Here is a 23,505-nt window from a genome sequence, read left to right as displayed (position 1 = left end):
AGATGGCTGCTGGCCACTTCTCACCCTTAATCCTACCACTTCCCACCCTTATTCTCATCTAGGCTCCATTCTCCCTTGGCCATGTGGTCCAGGTCCCAGGCATTCTGTTAACCCCATCTTACTGGCCACTCCAATCCAGATCCTCCTTAGACCCCTCCCCTCCAGTCACTCCAAACTACTTGGCCACTCCGAGATCCTTCCCACAGTCTTTCTGTATATAAGGTCCATCTTGTCTCTATTAAAGGGCTCAGATTCTTATAAGATAGTCAAGGGCTCAGATTCTTAAGATCTGGCCACTTGCATTAGTGATACAAATGCTTAGATTCCTTAAGAATCTGGCCAATATGGCAAATGTTCTAATAAACCTTGTCTTTGCTGAAAAAAAAAAATAGACAGATAGACAAACAGATAGATAGACAGATGCAGATATACAATTTTTTCTCACTTTATTTTTTCTTATTTTTTAATAAATTTATTTATTTTTAGTTTTCAATATTCACTTCCACAAGTTTTTGAGTTCCAAATTTCTCACCCTCCCCCCACCCCAAGATGGCATGCATTCTGAATACCCCTTCCCCTGGTCTGCCTTCTCTTCTATCTCTCCCCCCTCCCTTCTCTTATCCCCTTCCCCTTCTATTTTCCTGTAGAGCAGGATAGACTTCTGTACCCCATTTCCTGTATTTCTTATTTCCCAGTTGCATGTGAAAACATTTTTGTTACACATGTGCTTTTAAAACTTTGAGTTCCAAATTTTCTCCCTTCCTCCCTCCCCACCCACCCTCATTGAAAAGGCAAGCAACTCAATATAGGTTGTACATGTGCAGTTATGCAAAACACTTCCTTAGTAGACATGTTGTAAAAAACTAACTCTATTTCCCTTAATCCTATCCTGCCCTCCCATTTATTCTATTCTTTCTTTTGACCCTGTCCCTCCTCAGAAGTATTTGCTTCTGATTACCCTCTTTCCCAATCTGCCCTCCTCTCTATCCCCCTGCTCTCTTGTCCCCTTCTCCCCCTATTTTCCTGTAGGGTAAGACAGATTTCCATACCCAATTGAATGTGTATGTTATTCTCTCCTTAAGCCAAATCCTATGAGAATAAGATTCCCTCATTCCCTCTCACCTTCCCCTGTTTCCCCTCCACTGTGAGAGACTTTTCTTTTTTTTTTTTTGTGAGATAATTTACCCCATTCTACCTCTCCCTTTCTTCTCCGAGTATCATCCTCTCTCATCCCTTAATTTTATTCTCCAGATATGACCCCTTAATCTTCAACTCACCCTGTGCCCTCTATCTATATATACATATACATACAATTTTTTTCCTTCAACTACCCTAATACTGACAAAGTTCTCATGAGTTACAAATATCATCTTTCCATGCAGGAATGTAAACAGTTCAATCTTAATAAGTCTCTTATGATTTCTCTTTCCTGTTTACCTCTTCATGTTCCACTGGAGTCCTGTATTTGAAAGTCAAATTTTCTTTAGCTCTGGTCTTTTCATCAGAATGCTTGAAAGTCCTCTATTTCACTGAATGACCATTTTTTCCCCTGAAGGATTATACTCAGTTTTGCTGGGTAGGTGATTCTTGGTTGTAATCCTATCTCCTTTGCCCTCCGGAATATTATATTCCATGCCCTGCGGTCCTTTAATGTAGAAGCTGCTAAATCTTGTGTTATCCTGATTGTGTTTCCACAGTACTTGAATTGTTTCCTTCTGGCAGCTTGTAATATTTTCTCCTTGACCTGGGAACTCTGGAATTTGGCTACAATATTCCTAGGAGTTTTCCTTTGGGGATCTCTTTCAGGAGGAGATCTGTGGATTCTTTCAATTTCTATTTTGCCCTCTGGTTCTAAATATCAGGGCAGTTTTCCTTGATAATTTCTTGAAAGATGATGTCTAGGCTCTTTTTTTGATCATGGCTTTCAGATAGTCCAATAATTTTTAAATTCTCTCTCCTGGATCTATTTTCCAGGTCAGTTGTTTTTCCAATGAGATATTTCACATTGTTTTCTAATTTTTCATTCTTTTGGATTTGTTTTACAGTGTCTTGATTTCTCATAAAGTCACTGTCTTCCAATTGCTCTATTCTAATTTTTAAGGAAGTATTTTCTTCAGTAATCTTTTGGACTTCCTTTTCCATTTGGCCAATTTTTCTTTTAGGGCATTTTTCTCCTCATTGGCTTTTTGGACCTCTTTTGCCATTTGGGTTAGGCTGTTTTTTAAGGTGTTATTTTCTTCAGTATTTTTTTGGGTCTCCTTTAGCAAGCTGTTGACTTGTTTTTCATGGTTTTCTTGCATCACTCTCATTTTTCTTCCCAGTTTTTCCTCTACTTCCCTTACTTGCTTCTCAAAATCCCTTTTGAGCTCTTCCAAGGCCTGGGACTGATTCATATTTTTCTTGGAGGCTTTGGATGTAGGAGCTTTGATTTGTTGTCTTCTTCTGGTTGTATATTTTGATCTTCTTTTTCACCAAAGTAAGATAATATAGTCTGACTCTTTTTGCCTGCTTGCTCATGATCCCAGCCAATTACTTGAGTTTTAAACTCTTTTTAAGGTAAGAGTCTGCTTCCAATGTGGAGAGTACTGTCCCAAGCTTCAGGGGTTTGTGTAGCTGTTTTCAGAGATACTTGTAGGGACCTGTAAATTTTCAGTTCTTCCAAGGTGGTATGATAAGGGGCGAGGTGTTTACTCCTTTCCTGGCCTGTGACCACAGTATTCCTTTCTGTCCTGTAACTGTGAGGAGGGGTCCTCTCCAGCCACTACAAGCTCCACCACGCCAGCGCTTCCTCCTCACCCCAGCACTGCTGCCCGGAACTGTGACCCAGATCCACACACGGGCAAAGCAAGAGATCCCTGCAGTCCCTCTCTGATCAGCCACTGGATTCCCCCTCAAGTCTGTGGGCTGGAAGCTCAGGAAGCAGCTGCCCCCCCAGGGCCAGCTCTTGGGGAATGGAGCTGAGACCCGCCTTCCTCTCTGACCACGACAGAAACAGACTTTTCCCACTGACCTTCTAAGTTGTCTTTGGCATTCGTGGATTGAGGAGTCTGGAAACCTCCACAGCTGCCCACGATTCAGTCCTCTGAGGCCTGCTCCAGGTTGGCTGCGGCCTGCGCGCCCATGCTGCGCTGTGCTGCGCTCCCAGCCCGGCGCAATACACCTTTCTGATCAATCATCCAGGTCGTCTTGGGCTGGAAATTTGTTTCACTCTGTCTTTTTGTGGGTTCTGCTGCTTCAGAATTTGTTTAGAGCCATTTCTTATGAGTATTTGGAGGGGTTTGGGGGAGAGCTCAAGCACGTCACTGCTTTCACTCCGCCATCTTGGCTCCGCCTTTTTCTCACTTTAAAACATTGTTCCATTGCTCAGATTCTGATTTCTTTTTCCAGGAAGAGGCACAAATGCATTGAAATAGAATTGATATAAACTAAACATGTTATTCAATGTTTAGTTTATCCTTGTACTAAGCAAATGGTAACTTTTATCATGCTAATCAATGTGTTGATTCCCATCATTATTTTAATTCTATTATATTCATTTGCTTCCATCAAACCATTTGTGCCTAGCAAAACATCAAAGAGGAAGAGTGCTCTTCAAGAAAGCACTTTTACCTGCCCATAAGTCTTCAATAACATCTTAAGTATTCTTTCAGCGAAGAAGAGAATATAGAATCCACCAAAGATTGCAGCTGCTTTTTCAATGTAGCGATCAACTTTGGGATCAAATCCAAATGCCTAAGAGAAGAAGGAATAATTTAAATGAACCCAAATAATAATTTAGACAAACCCAATTAATTCCAGGAAAACAATCAAGCACCACAGATGCTATGACATCAATTAGTGCCAAGATTTCAAGGCCAATTTTCCCCATCTACACATTTTTGTGGAGCTGTCTTCCAAATACGCATGTAAATATGTACAAAAAAAAAAAAAGGGATAATCACTTTGGCATATTCCAGAGGGAGTCAAAATCTTAACTCAACCAACCTGAAGACCACAGATAACCAAAGGAGGAATACAGCAGTGAAAGGAAAAGGCTGGATGACCCCTAGGCTCTGACTAGTCAACAATCCTCATTCATGTTTAAAAATGTAATAGAGGTCTTAGAGGTAATATGTAAATGGAAAATTAATTCACTGTCCTTTCTTAAAACCTGCCTCTGGAGATCTGCTTTTTTTTTTTTTGTATTTTTGGTGAGGCAATTGGGGGTTAAGTGAGTTGCCCAAAGTCACACAGCCAGTAAGTGTTATACGTCTGAGGCCGGATTTGAACTCAGATCCACCTGACTCCAGGGCCAGTGCTCTATCCACTGTACCACCTAGCTGCCCCCTGGATATCTGTTCTTTAAAAGGAATAGATGTATTATGAGGATGACTATCAAATCCATATTTTGAAACCTTCACAAGAGAAGAGAAAGAAGATTCAGGGCTTGGGGTGAAAGACAAGGAAAACAGATTTAAAAGGGCCAAGAGAGGCTAACGAACAGAAGAATTGTCCTAAGAAAAATTATAAAAACAGTTGATAATGTTTATTTCAAGAAGAAGAAAAAAAAAGCTAGGACTAAAAACTATAAGGCCCTCCTTATGATGAGCAGAGATACTCACCCACCTGCTCCCCACAAAAAAAGTCAAAAAATGGAAAATTAACATAAAAAACATAGAAACCACTATTTGGGGCCCTCAAAACTGTAAAGCTCACAAGTGAACAGCTGCCTAATGTGAAAAACATTGGGTTAGTAGCCAGACCTCTCATATACTCAAATGGAGCTGTGATCTCATTAGATAACAATCCATACTGGCCTACTAACCCAGTGTGACTCTTTTCTACCTCTTCTTATAGTTGACCACTGGCACTTCGTGGAAATCAAATCATCAAGGGGAAGTCGGCCTTCTACCACAAGGAAGCTAGAGACCTGCCTCCTTTTCTCCTGACCTTGAGAAGGTTCCAGGGAGGACTCTGACTGTCCAGTCACAATGCCTTGTCGTGCCACGTGAATAGCCTGTCTTCTCTTCCTAGCATGCATTTCCTCAAAGGCATATTTTAGTCCCCTTCTTCTCTGATGCTCATCACTGGAAATATACTGTAGCTCCTACATACCATATGCTCCTCCAATTACCTCTGTTGCAATATTCATTTTTAATGTTCTATGCCTCATCGGTATATAGCAGTACCAGTACAATGTTGCTGTGGTGGTTGTGGTCATGGTGGTGGTGGTGATGGCTTAAATAGGTCTTAGAGGTAATATGTAAATGGAAAAATCAATTCCAAAGGTTTCTAAAGGAAACCTGAAATCAAGAGCCTGGACAGCTACTCTTTTTTTCTTTTTTTGGAGGCAATAAGGTCAAGCAATAGGGTTGCCCAAGGTCACGCAGCTAATAAATGCCTGAGGTCGGATTTGAACTCAGGTCCTCTCTGACTTCAGGGCCAGTGCTCTATCCATTGGACCAACTATTTTCAAATCCCAGGTCTGGCACTAACAAGAAGCATGACTTATATAAGAACTTCAGTTTTCTCACCAGTAAAACATATCGTCTGCCCTCTCTACCTACTTTACTTGGTCATTATGAGGCTGAAATTTTTTTAAAATGTGAAAGTAACACTGTTCAAGGTGTCATGGACATCTTTGGGCAAGTTGGTGAAGATTATGGATCCCTCCTTAGAATAAAGTCATGACTGAAGTGGAAAGATATGCTATACAAATTTCAACTATCAGTCAGTTAATAAACATTTATTACGTGCTTGTGCTTAAGTACCAAGGCTACAAAGAAAAGTAAAAGACAACCCTGCTTTCAAGGAGCTTGCAATTTAATAGGGAGAACTGAGAACAAATAAGATATACATAGGATAAATAGAAAGTGATCAGCAGAGGGACGGCACTAGAATTAAAGGGGAGGGAGGGCGTTCAGGAGAAGCTGGGATTTTATCTGGGACGTGAAGGAAGACTGAAAAGCCAGGAGGTAGAGATGAGGAGGGCAAGCATTCTGAGCATGGGAGATAGTCAATGAAAATGCCCAGGGAGATGGAGAGGCTTGTTAGAGAAAGAGCAAGGAGGCCAGAGTCAGTGTGAAGGAATGGGAGACGGAAGGTGTAAGCTGTTATTATGATCACCTCTTCTAGCAGACCTTTCCAATGCCCACTTCTGGACCCCTCAGGCCACTAGAGTGTTCATTAAGCTCATTCTTTTGAGTCTTACCTTTCCAGTGGTTCACAGGGAATTTTCTTTAAAGATAATGGCCTTATAAAGACTTCAATTTGATAACAAAATTTGTCAAAAGGCCTTCCAATTAATTGAAATAAAGGATATACAGTTATACTTTTATATACTACATATAATGTATGATACATGATTTTAAAGTGCCTTATGAATCTATATGTGTCATACTTTTGTCCATAGACAGATAGACTTCTTCAATGCTTCAAAAGATCAATGATTCCATCAAATGACAGAAAGCATAGCCCCTCCAGGTTTTAGAAAAAGGGCTGTTCATCTTAGGGGTCCATTAACTTATTTTTTTTCCAATATTCCGATAAGTGTAATTGGTTGCCTTTACCAACATGTGTACTTTATACTTTTAGACCCAGGATTCTGAGAAGGGGTCCAGGTACTTCACCAGATTTTATTTAGCTCAAGGGATCCAGGACACATACAATAGATGAAGAAGCCAGTTTCACAAGTTGCAATGTCAGACTTGCCAGTGATGAAACTCTGTTCACTCTGTGGAAGACAGCCCTCAGACAATCTGTCACCACCATGTATTGGATGCCTTCCCAACATGGGAGGTGCTGCCAGAAGCTGTATTCAAAGGGCATAGTGCTTGACAGCCCAGAGTGACCTCCATGACCCAGTGAGTCCCTGAAGGAGGACTTTATCCAAAGGCATAGAACACAGATGCATAACAAACATGCACACATACTTCAGTTAAAGCCAGGAAGAATAAATTCATGATACAGGGAGTTTTAGTCATCTGTATTATATAGGGATAAGGATTGAACCCTTGATTCCATTGGTAAAGCTAAATTCCTCTACTAGCCCAGGTCAGCACCTTCTCTGCAGCTTAGAGTCCTTGAAGGGCACTGATGCATTAAGTGACTTGTCCAGGGTCATACAGGCAGCATGGGTCAGAGATAAGACTCAAACACAGGTCCTTACTGGCCCCAAGGTCAGCTCTCTATCTCCTATAGAACACTGTCTCTCATATATAGATATAAATGTGTGTCACATGCATTTATCATGTGAATTGTATATTCTACTACCATAAATTATGTAAGTAAAATAAATATCCACATTATTCTATTTAAGCTCTTGCTGATTATTTATTAGCCCGACAAATACCCCCTTTCTTGATTTTAGACGTCTAAGACATGAAATTGCCAAATCAGCCTAGGTCTACACTGTGAAAAACAGAGTTAGAAATTCAAGCAACAGTATTTGCTTATGGAGTTACTCATTAAAATAGAATGTCTTACTTTAAAAAAAAATTAATCAATAAATTTTCTAATTATCTTTTCCTCTCTCAGAAAAAACTTTAGTCTTCAGTACGATATGTGCATATGATTACTACACAAATGAAAGTTTCTATTTTTTTCGTAGCCATTTTAGTACTGCTCATTTTAAAGTAGCAATATAATTCACTGCTAATTAAGGGATGGAACCTCTGTTGTCTTCAGGACAATTCTGGCTCTTGACTTAATTTTCTCTGACTCAGAAAGCTGAATAACATCCTGAAAAGAGGAAGAAAGCTGGATTCTAAGGTTGGCTAATTTGCTTACTAGCTCTGGGACCTCGGTTATAAGACATTTCACCTTTCTAGGACTTCTCTGTAGAATGAGAGACTGGATAAAGTTCCCTAAACGGTTTTTTAATTGAATTTTATTATTCCAAAAAGCGATACCTCCACTTGGGTCTACGGTTGTGATAATTTAGCATGGCTTTAAGAGATTTTTACCCATAATTTCCTAAAAGATCACAAAATGAAAATGTTATTTCAAAAAAGTATTTTTTTATTCTCTATTCTGTGTATCAGCCTCTTTATCTGGGTGTAGATTTCTTTCTGTGTGTAAAGGGATGCCTGTTGTCTCCATCCCTCTCACTCTCTGGCCCTTTCAGTGACTTTTTAAGTTCATATCTCTCTCTTCTCCCTTCACTGACCAGAGTATAGAAATGTTCTATTTTTTATTTTATTTACTGAATAATTTTATGTTTATTGCTTTTAATTTCAAGAACAGCTAAATGGAATATTTTCTCTCTAAGAAAAAAAGTTAACAGTGGCTTTATTTGTGTGGCTTTCAAGAGAATTTTTTTCCTGTGGGTAAGTAGCGCTTGATTGAAAGAAATGTTCTGTTATTCCCTGGGCTTCTTTAGGCAAAGTAAATATCGGATGGGCATTTTCTTGTCTTCTCTGAGTAAATATGATACCGTCTGCTCTTAAAAGAAAATGGTAACACTGTATTGAAAAATTGGACTTGCCAAAATGCAGAACAGTAGAAATCTTTGAGCTCCTCAGAGGTGTACAGAAGTTGTTTGAGCATGAGCTGCTGGCCAGAACTTCCAGACTGGTAATTTTGTCTCCAACACAAATAGCCTCTGTAATTTAGGATGAGCCTGTTTACCTTGCTAGGATTCAGTTTTCCCTCAAATAGAACGCAATTCACCCAGCTCAAAAAATGCTTCAAGGATCATCATTGACTAAGGAGACTCAGAATGTTTTAAAGAGTAAAACTGAGCACTGTGTTATTATTAATACGCACATAAAAAAAAAAAAGCCAAACCCCTTACCTCTGGAATCAGCTGGAAAATTGCATTTGAAAACAGAGTCCCAATGGCCAGTCCCACAAAATAAGTCAAAATCTTGGGGAAATATGGCTTCTTTAGCAACGGAGTCAAAATCAATCCCAGGAGAGATGCCAGGTTAATGATAGTCACCGAAAGAAATCCGTATCCCCAGACTGTGAATGAGAACCAAGATAAAGGATGAGTCTGACAAAGAACGCACTTCAAATTCTAATTCAAAATAAACACTCCAAGGGCAGCTAGGTGGCGCAGTGGACAGAGTGCTGGCCCTGGAGTCAGGAGGACCCGAGTTCAAATCTGACCTCAAACACATAACACTCACCAACTGTGTGACTCCGGGCAAGTCACTTAACCCCAATTGCCTCATATAAAATAAAATAATAAATTTTAAAAAAATAAACACTCCAACTTGACACTGACTAGCTGTGTGACCCTGGGCAAGTCACTTAACCCCAACTGCCTCACCAAAAAGCAAAAACAAAAAAATACTCCACTAAATTTAGAACAAATTTCTTCTTTAAAGCATCAAAACTATATTGAACTTTTGTTAACATAAACTAGGATAGGGACTAGCCCTGTGATAATATTGACAAAAAAAATCCCATGTAAGAAAATTCTTCTATCATTGTAGGGGGGCACCTTCACTTTAATTTATAACCTTAGAATAGAATGACCCAGAGGCACAGAGATTTGGTGACCGACCCAGGGATGTACATCTGGCATGTGGCAATAGGGGAATTTGGATCCAGGTTTTCTAACTGCAAGGTAGGCTAACCTGTCCACCCTGTCCACCACACCAGGGTGGCTCACATGCAGATGGGAACAAAAGACAACTAACATTAGTGGGAATGACGTACGCCATTTAATTAGCCCTTTCTCATCAAGAATCATAGAAGATTAAAACTAGAGGGACCTTCTGTGATGGTCTAGTGGATTTCTCCTCTATTTCTTACAGCTTCCATGACCTGTATGACTCTGGACACCTAAGACAATAGTGGCTAACATTTACTTAGCTGGGCAGCTAGGTGATGCAGGGGATAAAACACACGACTGAGAGTCGGGAAAAACACATTTCAACTCTTGCCTCAGACACCAATTAGCTGCATGACCTTGGACAAGTCACTGCAGTTCTCAACACCTCAGTTTCCTCATTTGTGACATGAGAAGGCTAGACCTGAAGCCATCTAGGGTCCCTTCCTACTCTAAATCTCTAAGCTCTCTGGGTCTATTAAAAGGTCATTATGTATCCCCATCCTTCATATCTAAGTTCAGGTAATAAGAGATGTGTTACAGTAAATAAAGAATCAGAGAAATCTAGGTTTGGGTGCTACTTCTGATTTATACTGTATGTGTGACTATGGATAAATCATTTGACTTCTAAGTCACCCTGGCAGCCCTCTGAATCTATAAACTTCAAAGCAAATGCTTAGTATCTACTTTAGTAAAGTTTCCTCACTATTAATAATAATAGAAGTTTCCTCACCAAAAGTTCCCTGTACAAGGCTAGAGGGGGAAAAAAGAAGGGGAGAGGGGAAGCTTAAGGTGATCTTACTTTTGGACAAAGATAGTAAGAAGTTAGGGATTCCAGAAATGATTCCCCAAAAAAATCTCTCTGTCCCTTCCTCAGTGTTAATGAGTTTGTGAAAAATAAGGTAGACTACTGGTGTTGTACACACGAAGATCACCACAAAAAGTATAAAAGATCAACTAACAACGTGAGATTTGCAATATATGACCTTAGCAAAACATTTAAGGCTCTTTGGGCCTCAGTTTCCTCATCTGTAAAATAAGAAGTTTGGGCCTGATTGGGCTCCGAGGCTCCTCTGACTTCCATCATGGACAATGGATGGATGGCAGGAAGATGCCTTAGGGGTTGCTATATAAGGAACTGGTAGTGGTGGTGGTAGTGGTGGTGGTGGTGGTGGTGGTGGTGACAGTAGTGATGGTGGTGGTAGTAGGTATATTCGTAGAGTATTAGAAGTAGTAGTAGGTAGTAATAGTAAGTAGTAATAGCATTTATGTAGCATTTTAAGTTTTGTAAAGTGCTTTTACATGTTATCCCATTTGACATTCACATGAGCCCTTTGAGCCAAATGCTGTTATCATCCTTATTTTACAGAGGAGGAAACAGGCAGACAGAGATTAAGTGACTTACCTGTGGGCATATAGCTAATAAATGTCTGAGGCTGAATTTGAATTCAGGTCTTCCTGATTCCAGGTCCGGTGCTCAATCCACGGCACCACCTAGTTGCCAAGTATATGCCCCAAGCATATAGTAATGATGATGATGATGATGATGATGATGTTTATGACACTAAGTTTTGCAAAGCATTTTATAAATTTCTCATTTTGTAAATATGTATGTTTACAGAAGAAGCAGCTAGGTGGCACAGTGGATGGAGTACTGAGCCTAGAAACAAAAGACTCATCTTCTTGAGTTCAAATCTGGCCTCCAACACTTATTAGCTGTGTGACCTTGGACAAGTCATTTAACCCTGTTTGCCTCAGTTTCCTCATCTGTAAAATGAGCTACAGGAGTGAATGGCAAACCATTCCACTATCGTTGCCAAGACAACTCCAAATGAGGTCACAAAAAGTCACACAACTGAAAAACGACTGAGCAACAATAAGTCTGTGCAAAGAGCTATTAGTCATAGATGTAATCATTGTCAGTGAGGTCTTTAAATGCACTAATAATCACACATGCTGCTAGAGTGCATCTCATAACTGACACATGAATAAGTAAAAGCAATTAGCCTACTACCCAGGGCCCTCATTGCGTGGACACAGTGGGAAAAGAATCAGGCTACTATTTGAAATAAATTGGAGAATTTACATTTAATGTTTCACCTTGGTCTGGCTAAATCTGGCCTCAAATTTTTTAATAAATTGACAATATAAAATATTTTAATTTACTTTTACCTTAAGGGATATAAGCAAAAGAATAAATTCCTCTAGAGACAGCCGAGAGAGAAAGAGAGAGAGAGAGACAGACAGACAGACAGACAAAAAGACAGAAAGGCAGCTCAAGGAAAACTAATAAATAGGAAGGATTGAACTTCATGATTTTCTGATTTGTGAAACTGAAGATATGAAGTATGAGAATGTTACTAGATACCTAACAGTTAGATAACTTTTTTTAAGATAGTTTTTTAAGTAATATGTGCCTTTTCATGAGCACCCCAGGGAATATATTCAAATTCCAAGAGAAAAAGAGATTGATAGACACAGTTCAAAACACTGGGAATAAGTGGCACTTTATTTAGCATAGCATTTAAATATATCATTCTCCAAATCCACAGTGTAATTTCATTCACCTAGCATTAATTCATCAAGAATTAATTTCCAACTAGTCACCAGATCATAGAGTAAAATAGCCAGAAATAAGCCTTAGCCACCAATAGAACTACTTGGAAACACAAAAAGCTTTACTTTCCACTTAAATCAAATCATCATCTGTATTTAAGCCTATATGTATGCCTAAACATACTGCACACAATAAGTGCTGATGAAGATTACAATGAGATGCATTAAGTAGAAAGAAAAGCTTTTCATCTCATCTCAAGTTAGTAGGGAAAAAAAATTCCCTGATCATTCATGATGCTTTCAAATATAATCGACTATTTTAAAATTATTCACTTGTGTTATGGCAAATTAAGGAGACTGAATAAGGGAAAATTCTAAGCAGTTACTGATAACATAATAAACACTCCTAGCAATGCCACCACCATTAAAAATAAAAATCATCTTCTCTCCTAGTACAAAGAGCACAAGACTTGAAATCAATGCCTCCTTATTCACATCCAAGCCTGGGCATCTGCCTAGAGGACACACATGAAGAACATGGAGGATGTCTTCAAGGATTTGAAGGGCTGCCAGGGAGAAGTAGAGATAAACATCCTGCTAAGTCAGAGAGAGAGAACTAGGGACAGTGGGAAGAAGTTTCAAAGAAGCAAATAGAGGCGTCATCTCAGGAACACCTTCCCTTGGGTTAGAGCTGCCCAGTGGGCTGACTGCGGAGTGAGTGGGTTCCCCCTCAGTGAGTTTCTCTTCAAGCAAAGGCTGGATGACAATCTAGCAGGAATGGGAATCTTTTTCAGGTAAAGATAGGACTACTGAGGTCTCTTATAACCTGAATAGCCAGAGGTTGTAGGTTCATTTTTATTTCGAAATATAAAGTCTAGGAAGAGGAGGAAGTAGATTCATTTCTCAGCAACCAGAGAATGAGAAGAGGGGGCAAAGTTAGAAGGTTCAAGAAAAACACTAACAACTCCAAGTGGTCATCTGTTAGCCCTACCATAAAAACGATCTGGGCACAAAAGAGGCCAGGAACACCAGAGGGCAGAGGTTTTGTTTGTTTTTAAAAGTTTAGTTTGGAATAATATCCAGGACTGTAAAATTCCTATGTCGCACTCAGTTCATCAGAAAGACTCATCTTTTTGAGTTTAAAACCTGCCTCAGATACTTAGTAGCTGTTTGACCCTGGGCAAGTCACTTAACCCTGCTTGCTTCAGTTTCCTCATCTGTAAAATAAGCTGGAGAAGGAAATGGCAAACTACTCCAGTATCTCTGCCAAGAAAACCCCAAATAGGGTCATGGAGAGTCAGATGCAACTGAAAAGACTGAATAACAAATTGTCAATGAAATTAAATATGTTAACAGTAGTTAGTTCATTAAGAGTAGAAGTCTTAACAGAATCACAGACAACTTAAAATATGCCAGGGTGGGTTTATTTACAGCTTAAAAAAGACAAAATCTAACAGTACCGATTTATATTACGCCATATCTCTGTCCCAGACTGCTGCAGTGAGGTTGCTACTATGTCACTGTCTCACTCCAACATCTTCACTGGCTCCGTATTATCTACACAATAAAATACCAACTTCTCAGCTTGGTATTGAAGATGTTCCACAAAACGGCTCCAACCTACCTTTCTCAGCCTTATTTCATGGTATTTTTCCCTTCACCCACTCAGCATAGCAACCCAACTGGACTCCTAGCTGTCCAGTGACTGTGTCCAGTTTCTCTTCCATCTTCTTCCTGCCTGGATTGTACTCCAAACACATCTCTGTTAGAATACTTTTCTTCCTTTAAAGCCTCACTCAGGTTCTACTTTTTCCAAAGTCATCTCTGATCAACTCAGTTGAAAGTAATCTCCCTGACTTTTCTTGCAGTATTTTACTAGATTCTTCTTTTGCCTTTATTATTATTATCATTATTATTGCCTTATATCAATCGTCCTTGTGAATATGCCTTATGTCTCACTTATGACCTCCTGAGGTCATGGACTTTGTTTTTTTCCAAATCTATAATTCCAGTACTTAGCCTTGTAATCAACTTAACATGCACCTATTAACTGCCTGCTATGAGCCAGGTCTGTGTTAAGGACTCAAAAAACAGGCAAAAAATGATTCCTGCCTTCCAGGAGCTCACAATCTACTGACAGAGACAACATGCAAAGTACCAATTGCTTAGTGAGAAATTAATCATTTCGTTCAATTTAAAAGAAATGAAATGGTCTGAAATTTTAAATTCTGATAAAAAAAGTCAAATGGTAAAATTATAAATCAAATATTTAATATCTATCTTAGGTCTAAGGCAGACCATCAGAATCAAATGCCGCTTAAATACAGGAATTCAGTTTTACCCGGTTTCTGCAAAAGTGCCACGTGGCTTTTATCTTTAACAAGTTAAGAATCACCTGTAACATAGCTAAGTATGCCATTAACCAAGCCCTAGTCATTCACATTTATGAGTGGCTTTTAATAGCAGTTTGACAGATTAATCAGAGACAAAGCCAGAACTTAACCACCATATTTGTAATAGCCCCATTGCCCGTGGGGAAGGAAGCAAGTTACATACTTTCTGAAGGTGATGGTCTGGATTTGTGCTGTGGACGGTTACTACATGGGTGAAATGAAAGCTGCTGTAAGACTGCTGGACATATCTTGGAGAAGTTAGAACTGGTGATTCTACTGGTGTTGGAAAGCCCATGAATGGAAAAGATCTCTTCAGCAGACAAACACTGCAAAAAAATGAAATGAAGGAAAAATCACATCAATAATACAAAATGACAGAAAAAGAATACACTATTATGAAAGGACAAGGAAAGCTTCATCCAAAGTTCTGTATAGAATTCCTCTGTTTCAGCCTAGGCTGCCCTAAGGCTAGTGAGTAGCCTAGGATTCCCAAAAAACAAGAAATTAGCAAAATCACCAAATGTATAGTGAATTAAAAGTCCATCCCTGACATTCAGAAAAATGAGACTTAATCTGGTGGGTGAGTGTGGGGGGTGGAGAGTCAGGGAAGCTCTAAAGCAAGAGTTAATCATTTTTATATCATGCCCATTTGGCAGTATGATGGAGCTCCTGGACCCCTTCTGTGGGATATATGGATATTGCTTCTGCATCAGAGGTTGGAACCAGAGAAACAGTTTTTTGTGTTGGGTTTTTTTTCCCCACAAAAAGCCAAGTGGAAACCTTAAGGAATACAGTCTAGTAGGGGCTAGGTGGAAGCTGAACATATGGGAACTATATTAGAATAAGAAAATACTCTTGGTGGTGAATAGACTAACCAGGAGAAATCAGTTCTGGGGTTAGGTAGAGATTAACATAAAACATAAAAAGGGGTGCTCCCAAGTAAGGGTTGGGGTCGAAGAACTGTGGAGAGTAGGAGACGTAATCAGAGGCGGAGACTCAAGTGGGGAAATCACGCACTTCAGATAGGCTGTAACCTCTACAGTATCCAGCAAATGGGGAAACAGGGGAAGGACATTTGAATGGGGAATAGGGAATAAAAAGGTGTGCATTTGTCGATACATGTGCTCTCACATATGAGGGACACACCTGGCCTTCCTAGGTCGTTAATAAAGCTTCTTCCTGGTTCAACAATGGCTTCATGGAATTTGTAATATCGATAAAGATAACTTCTTAGAATAATGCTTTTAACTGAAGTAAAAAACACAAAATTACAAAGGAAACCAACTATATTGAAATAGTTGTCTAACTATTTTAAAAGACAAACAAACCCATACCAAGTTAAAAAAAAAACCCTGCTATCTAAAATTCAAGCAGCAGACCTAAAAGAAATTCCATACACTTAATCTCTTCTCAGTCAGGTTGCTCAGTGGCTAAAGCACTGGGCCTGGAGTCAGGAACACCCAGGTCAGACTCTGGCAAGTCATTTAACCTCTGCATGCCTCAGTTTATTCCTCTGTAAAATGGGAATAAAACAATCACACCTAGCTCCCGGGGTTGTTGTGGGGATCAAATATTATTTGTCAAGTGCTTTGCAAATCTTAAAGTTGTACATAAATGCTACCAACAATTATTTCCTTTTTTTTTTAACGAGAATCTTTTTGTAGCAAACCTCGTGAATGCCCAATGGCTAAAACGTTTCCTGTCTAGTACTAAACTAGGAGCTCCTTGAGGGAAGGAACTATGTCATCCTCTTTTTTTTCCTTTTAATTGGCATCTCCACTTCTCCTCTCCTTCTCTATGGCATTTTGGCTTGCACAAAGTCCTCTTAATCAATAAGTCTAATGGCCTTGTCTCACGTTCTCCTTTTCACAGCCTAGAACATTGTCAACAATCTCCTCTTGGATACTCTGTCCTCTGGAGGCTTTGGGGACACCGTTCTCCCTTGGTACTCCTCCTCCATGTCTGACCTCTCCTCAGTCTCCTTTGCTAAGTGATCATCACCAAGGTCCTGCTCCTTATTAGAAGCATACCCCAAGAGTTTCTCTTCTCTTTACCTTTATCTCTACATGCTCTCTCAATGACCTTTGACCACCCTAGTTCGGGCTCTCATCACTTCTCCGCCCAGGTGATATATTAGCCTCCTAACTGATCTCTTAAACTCTAGTCTCCCTATGACAATCCTTCCTCCACATCCCAAAGGCGATTTGATCAAGGTCTGATAGTGTCATATCCTTTCTTAATAAACACAAGTGGCTCCCTGTTACCTCTACGATCTAATACAACGCCCTCTCTGGGTCATTTCAAGCTCTTCCAAACCTGATCCCATCCTGCCTTTCCAACCTCTTTCTTTATTACTCACCTCCAGTGCTCTACAATCCACCATACTGGCATGCCGATTTTTCTCACTGGCTACTTCATCTACTGGCTCTGTGCCTCTGTTCTGACTATATCCACGCCTGGAATATATTCTCTCTTTACCTCTTCATCCCTCATTTCCTTCAAGATTCAGCTCAGGAGCCATTTTGAGGCATTTCCTGGTTCCCCCAGTTGCTAGTACTGTTCCCCTTCCCAGGGGATCTATCCGCTCCAGAAGAATTTTGCATATGCGCATGTCTCCCCCTGTGACAGGATCATTATCTACCAGCTTTTCCCTCTTTTCCATTTGAGTTAGGCCAGTTCTTTGCCTAAACTGGAAGGAAGCTGGCCCCAAGACTTGATTAGCCTGGAGAGGCAAAGGCTCAGGCTTTTCTCACTAGCCTTACTGGTTGCCTCAAGCCATGGTAATGTGGCTTTTTTTTTTTTTTGTCATTTAAGAACATAAAAAAACCTGTCCAAGTGATGGAGTCATGGCCCTTTTAGACTTGAGGCCAAATCCAGAGTTCATGCAGGTGAAATAAATATCCTTTTGGTAACTGTGGAAGGCTCACTATCAAATCTAAACTATCAGGGGATGGGCTTAAATCAGCCCAGCCTATCACATTTCTGTAAGAATGTAAGCTCCTTGAAGAGCAGGAACTGGGGAAGCTTGCAGCTTGTGAGGCATTTAGGGTAGGTATGTGGGTGTGTGTCCCAAGTCAAAGGTACAATGAGGGGGCAGGAACCTAAGGCAAGTCATTTCACCTCCTCGGTTCAAAGACCAAGTTAGACTACATGACCTTTAAGGTCTTTTCCAACTCTCCATCTACAAGCATACAGTATAGTGCTTTTGCAACAGAAATTAAGGGATGATGAGAATAAAGTGCGTGACAAACACTTCTTTGATTAACATAAATACGGTCAAGTTAGCATTTGGACAAGAGATAGCTTAGCCAATAAATTATCTTCTCCATATCCCTATTAAACAATCCTGTAAGATCTCTGACATGCATAGCTCATGTAGATTTCATGGCTCAGGGGAAAACTAAGCATATTTCTTTTACAAAAATAGCTTAGGAATCATGGAGTATAAAAAAAATACCCAAACAGCGTTATTAATGAAGAGTCAAACATCTCACAGAGCAACATCAAAAAGTCTTCACTTGGCTAAACTGATTATCATGAAATTGTGAGCTGAGGCTCATGTTTTCCCTTAGGGAGCTGGTACTCCCTTCATCGAGGAATCATTTGAATTGGAAATCTCAGGCTTTAGTATCAGCAATGAGCTCTATCAGAAGAGACTGTCCTGGTCATTTCCTGGGCAAAGTATAAGCTCCCTGAGGGTGGAGACTGTTTCATTTTTGCCTTGGTATCAGCAGGACTTAGCACAATGTCCAGAACTTAATTAACGTCTGCTGGTAAAGTCATAAGACTCTCTGGATCAAATGAAAAAATAATTGTAGAATTCCTTGTAATTATAAACTGACTGCAAAATGACTATATAAGCACCATAAATCTTGGCGATGATGAAGACCCTGATAGTAATTGGGAGACGTGTGAATAAGAAAACCAAAATAACCAGGCAACCATGCGGCTCAGTGGGGAAAGAATGCTAGACTTGTCAAATCCTGTCTCATATGTTTATTGGCTGTGGGACCGTGAAGAAGTCACCTTTCTGGGCCTCAGTCAACTCATCTATAAAATGGGAATAATGATAGTATTCACCTCCACAGGGTTGTGAATAAATGAGATAACATATGCAGTACTTCTAAAACCTTAAAGTACTAAATGCTAATTAGCTGGTACTAATTATTGAGTACCTGCTACCTGCCAGGCACTGTGCTAAGCGCTAGAGATACAAAAAGAGGCAAAAGACAGTTTCTGCCCACAGGGAACTAACAATCTAATGGGGGAGAAAACAAGCAAAAAAACATGTACAAGCCAAGCTATATACAGGATAAATAGGAAATAAAGACAGTGAAGGTACTAGGAACGAGAGGGATTGGGAAAGGCTTCCCACCGAAGACGAGGACTTTAACGGAAGCCAGGGACGCCAGTTGCAAAAATAAGCGGGGAAAGCATTCCAGGGAAAGGGAACAGCCCCGAAATGCCCAGAGCCAAGAGATGGAGCATCCAGAAGATCAAGAAAGTCAGTGTGGCTGGGTTAGCACTCAAATACAGTCATGGGGCAAACAAGATAACATTTGTTTTCAATCTGTTAAGTACCTAATAATAAATTAGAGCACAGATTACCAGAACAGTTAGTGATCCAGCCCAACCCCATTTTGGGCTTCTTGAAATTCTATCTGCATAGGCATGGGAAGTAGACAAAATTCAAAGACTTTCTAAATAATTTCCATTTTACAGAGTTGGGAGAAGCTAGTTCAATGGAAAAAGCAGTAGAAGCTTCCTGGCAGTATAACTTCAAAGAGTCAAAAGTCATCCTAACTCCTTAAGCCAAATGTTTGACCCAGCGGGCCCACAACGTGCTACTGGGTTCATGGTCATCCATGAACCTTGTGATTCTGAGCATAAGTATTTATTACTCACCTACTATATGCCACTCACTATATGCTAGAGGCAAAGATAAAAATGAAAGTCCCTGCCCTGCAGGAGCCGATTTTCCAGTGGGGGAGGGAGTGGATACACCACCCACAGAAAAGCAATGGTGGGGGAACGTTTTGGTTTACTAGCCACAGGAGCTGTGAGTGAAGTTAAGACCAGACATGGCATGATTAGCACACTGTCTGTCACAAGGACGGTGCTTCCTAAATAACTGGTGATTGATTGACAGTCTCCTTTCTAGGCTGAGGCATGTGTCCCAGGGACAACACCACCTCCCGTAACTAGGGGAGAGAATCAACTGCCTGTTAGTGCATCATATTTAAAAGAAATGTCTTTGTCCAAATGGGCTACAGCCTATGATTGTTAAAGCCCGTAATGATGCACAGAATTTGGGTAGACATTGTCACTGGGAAGGACACCACAGGTTATAAAATGTCAGCTCTCATCAGCAAAGGAGAGAGAGAAGATTTGAAAAAAAGAAACAAACCTGATGACAGCATGTGAGGCCAACAGTACCCACTCATGTCCATAAGGTGGCGGCAGCAGGTTCAGGAGCAAATTAGCTGCAGGAATAAGAATCTCATCCGGCTCTGTTCCTGATATTTATTCTGAAAATGTCATTCATCAGCAAGCAGCACTGCCTCACAACCATTATTTTCAGGCTTTGGGCTTTAACCTACTCTGACCTCCTGCTATGAGATAAACAGACTTTATGTAACAGACATAAGTAAGAAATTGTCTATGGCGACAAATATCTAATAAAACACATGTAGCCAATAGGAGAGTGAGCACCACGACTGTACTTTTAGGTTCAACAACAACAAAAAAAAAAAAGCAGAAAAATTATAGCTAAGGAAATCCAAGCCAATGTCCTTATGAGAATAGCTCATGACACAAACAGTGAGCTTTTCATGGAAAAAGTGCCCAAAGATTCCTCATGAGGACTGCAGCTCTGTCCAAATAAAATACTCTAGAATTTCACCATCTGTCATCACCATGTTCTCCTCCACTGGACCACTCACTGCAGCTAGGGGGTGGAAGGGTAGGAGGGTGAGGAACAACCCTGAACCCAGTCACCTTTGTTTTCTTTTTAAAATTCATCCACTAGCATTTATTAAGCACCTAATGTGTGCCACAACCCTAGACTAATACTACAAAGACAAAAACAAGCATTCCCTGCCTTCAAGGAGCTCAGACTCTCTCGGGGCAGAAATTAAATGTAAGCAGAAAATTAAACTAGGGCAACTAGGTGGCACAGGAGATAGAGCGCTGGGCCTGAAGTCGGGAAGATTCATCTTCTTGAGTTCGAATCTGGACTCAGACACTTACTAGCTGTGTGACCCTGGGAAAGTCACATAACTCTGTTTGCCTCAGTTTCCTCAACTGTCAAATGAGCTGGGGAATGAAATGGCAAACCACTCTAGTTTCTTTGCTGAGAAAATCCTAAATGGGGTCACAGAGAGTCTGAAATGATTAAAATGACTAAACAAAAAGAAAACTAAATACAAAATCCAGACAAAGGAATTTCTTGGGGCAGGCTTCCTGTAGGAGACAGCCTTTTGATTTCAGGTTTTTAAAGGAAGTTAGGAATTCTAAAAAGTTGAGTTCAGAATTCCACATTCTAGGCATAAGGAACAGACCATTCAGTGGCACAGGGACAAGAAAAGCCAGACTATCACGTATAGAAAATAGATCATAGTGTACGTGAAGGAAAGTAATGTATAATCAGCCCAAAAAGAGAGACAAGACAGACTGTGAAGGTCTGTAACATGCAGAGTTGGAGTTTGATCCCAGGGAGCTCTTCATCTGGGATCTGTCAACTTACTTTTTTTTTATTTTAATATTTTGATAACTATTTCAATATAATCAGTTTCCTTTATGATCCTATATGTTTTATTTAATGCATTTTAAACATTATTTTGAAAAGTCCACAGGCTTTGCCAGACTGCCAAGAAGGTCCATGACACAAGGAAGATGAAGATCTCCTGTCCTAGAAGCAAAAGGAAACCCTTGGAGCTGCTTAAGAATTCAGATCTGTGATTTTGGAAAATCATTGTGGCAGTGGTGTGGGAATTGAATTGGAGAGGAAAGACTTGGAGAGGGTAACCAAATAGGATGCTACTCTAATAGTCCACGGGAGAGGCAATGAGGGTCAGGACTAGGGTAGTGGCTTTGTGAGTGGAGAGAAGAGGATAGGAGCGAGACATACAGAGGAGGAAGAATCAACAAGACTTGGCGATTGATTGGATTTGTTGAGCCCTAAATCCATCTATCCTGCTTCATAAAAACAACAAGCCCCAAAGTAGATCAGAGGAACATGAAGTTTACTACCAAAGGCACCTTTAAGAAGCCCAAATGAGCAGGGGTGGCTCTGTGCCCTCCTGCCCAAACACCTGGCCGTCTGTGATCCACCAATCACATCTGCTGGCAACATATCTGGCAGTGAACTCTGGGTGCTGCTCTTGTACCACTGTTGGGCCCCCACTCCTGAATTGAAGCTTCCCTGAAACTTCAAATATCTGCTTCTTCCCACTCCCTTTCTGGTCTCTAGTATAGTTTCTTCCCCATCTTCCTGCCCCCTAAGAATGAGTGTCTCCCCCAAGGTTTGGTCCTAGACTCAGGCCACTGGGGATTGCTTCTACTCTCATAGATTCAATTTCCACCTCTATGAAAATGAGTGCCCAAATCTATCTGCCCAGCTTTAAGCTCTTCCCTAAGCTCCAGTTCCAAACACCTTAACTTTCTGCTGGATAGCTCCACCAGGATTAAGAGGCAGCACTGAGTACTGGATGGAGAACCGACCTTGGAGCTGGACAGACCTGGGATCAAGTCCTATCTCTGACCCACACTGGTTGTGAGTCACTGCTAAATCACTTAACCTCTAGGCAAGATCATAAGTTGCAGAAAAGATACTGGCTTGCTTTAGTAGAGGTATTTTCCTATTCCAAAAGTTCCCTGTACTGATTGGTCCAATACCTATCTCCATCTCCACCTGGATATTCCATAGGCATCTCAGAATTGAAATAATCATCTACATGAATATGCACAGGTGTGCACCCACATAGACATATGCACATAGAAAGAATTATATGCTCCTCCTCCCAGCTTCCAACTTTCTAATTAGAGAAACATTATCTTCCCACTTTCTCCGGGTCACCACCATGCTAGTTCATAACTATTCATCTAGCCTATTGTAATAGCCTAACTGATCTCACTACCTAGTTGCTCCCTTCTGCAATCCTGCCGTCACACTGACAACAGAATAATCTTCCCAACGCATAGGTCTGACCATGCCAAATAACCTAGCCATGTTCAGAAGCAAAAAAGCAGGGACAGCTAGGTGGCACAGTGGATAGAGCACCGGCCCTGGAGTCAGGAGGACCTGAGTTCAAATCCAGCCTCAGACACATAACACTTACTAGCTGTGCAACCCTGGGCAAAGTCACTTAACCCCACTGCTTAGCCAAAAAACAAACAAACAAAAAAGCAGAAAAGCACTCACTACCCCAATAAACTCACCTTCTCACATTTCATAATATGAAAGTCAAAACAGAATTGTAAATCATGCAAACCATACCATCTTGACAATGCTTAATTTATTTCTGCTCTCCTCATTCATCTGTTTTGTTTGAGGGGTGGAGAAGAGGAGAGGATTACTGTTGCTGTTCTTTTGAGACCAAATCTCCCTATCTTGTCCAAGTAGAAGGGTAGTAGCCATGAGTTTACCCCCTCCTTAGGCAGGTTGGAGTCCTCTGCTCCCTGTTCCCAGGATTCACTATATTGGTGCCAAAATTAGTGTGGATGCCCCATTAGCTTTAGCTCTACTGCAGCTCAGAACTCCTGAACTCAATGGATCCACCACCCTTCAGCCTGCAAGCTCATTCTCATTTGTAAGATGTCACAATAATGATACTATAGATCAAGGTTGCTTAGCGTATCTTTGATTTGGATTCTACCTTAGTAAAACCCATGACTGGGAGGAGAGAGGAAATCAATTGTGAAGATCGAGTACAATAATACGAGTAAAGAGTTCTGCACACCTTAAATGTCTATACAAAATGGTGGCTATTATCATTATCATTATTATTATTATTGCTG

General features: G+C 40.5%; 1 protein-coding gene across 3 annotated transcripts in view; it reads right to left on the bottom strand.

The window, feature by feature from the left end:
* SLC39A8 (solute carrier family 39 member 8) overlaps positions 1-23,505 on the bottom strand; it is a 66,746-nt gene that overhangs the window by 29,777 nt on the left and 13,464 nt on the right. For all 3 annotated transcript variants that reach the window (XM_020988298.2, XM_078148785.1, XM_020988299.2), the window contains exons 3-5: positions 14,651-14,813; positions 8,774-8,943; positions 3,610-3,732 (exon numbers count right to left, since the gene is read on the bottom strand). In XM_020988298.2, coding sequence (XP_020843957.1) covers positions 3,610-3,732; positions 8,774-8,943; positions 14,651-14,813 — 456 coding nt within the window. The remainder of the gene's footprint in view (positions 1-3,609; positions 3,733-8,773; positions 8,944-14,650; positions 14,814-23,505) is intronic.

Source organism: Phascolarctos cinereus, unplaced genomic scaffold, assembly GCF_003287225.1.
Source record: "Phascolarctos cinereus isolate Bilbo 61053 unplaced genomic scaffold, phaCin_HiC Scaffold_9;HRSCAF=440, whole genome shotgun sequence".
Lineage (NCBI taxonomy): Eukaryota > Metazoa > Chordata > Mammalia > Diprotodontia > Phascolarctidae > Phascolarctos > Phascolarctos cinereus.
The sequence above is the reverse complement of the archived record's forward strand: the minus strand, read 5'-3'. Positions and strand labels throughout refer to the sequence as shown.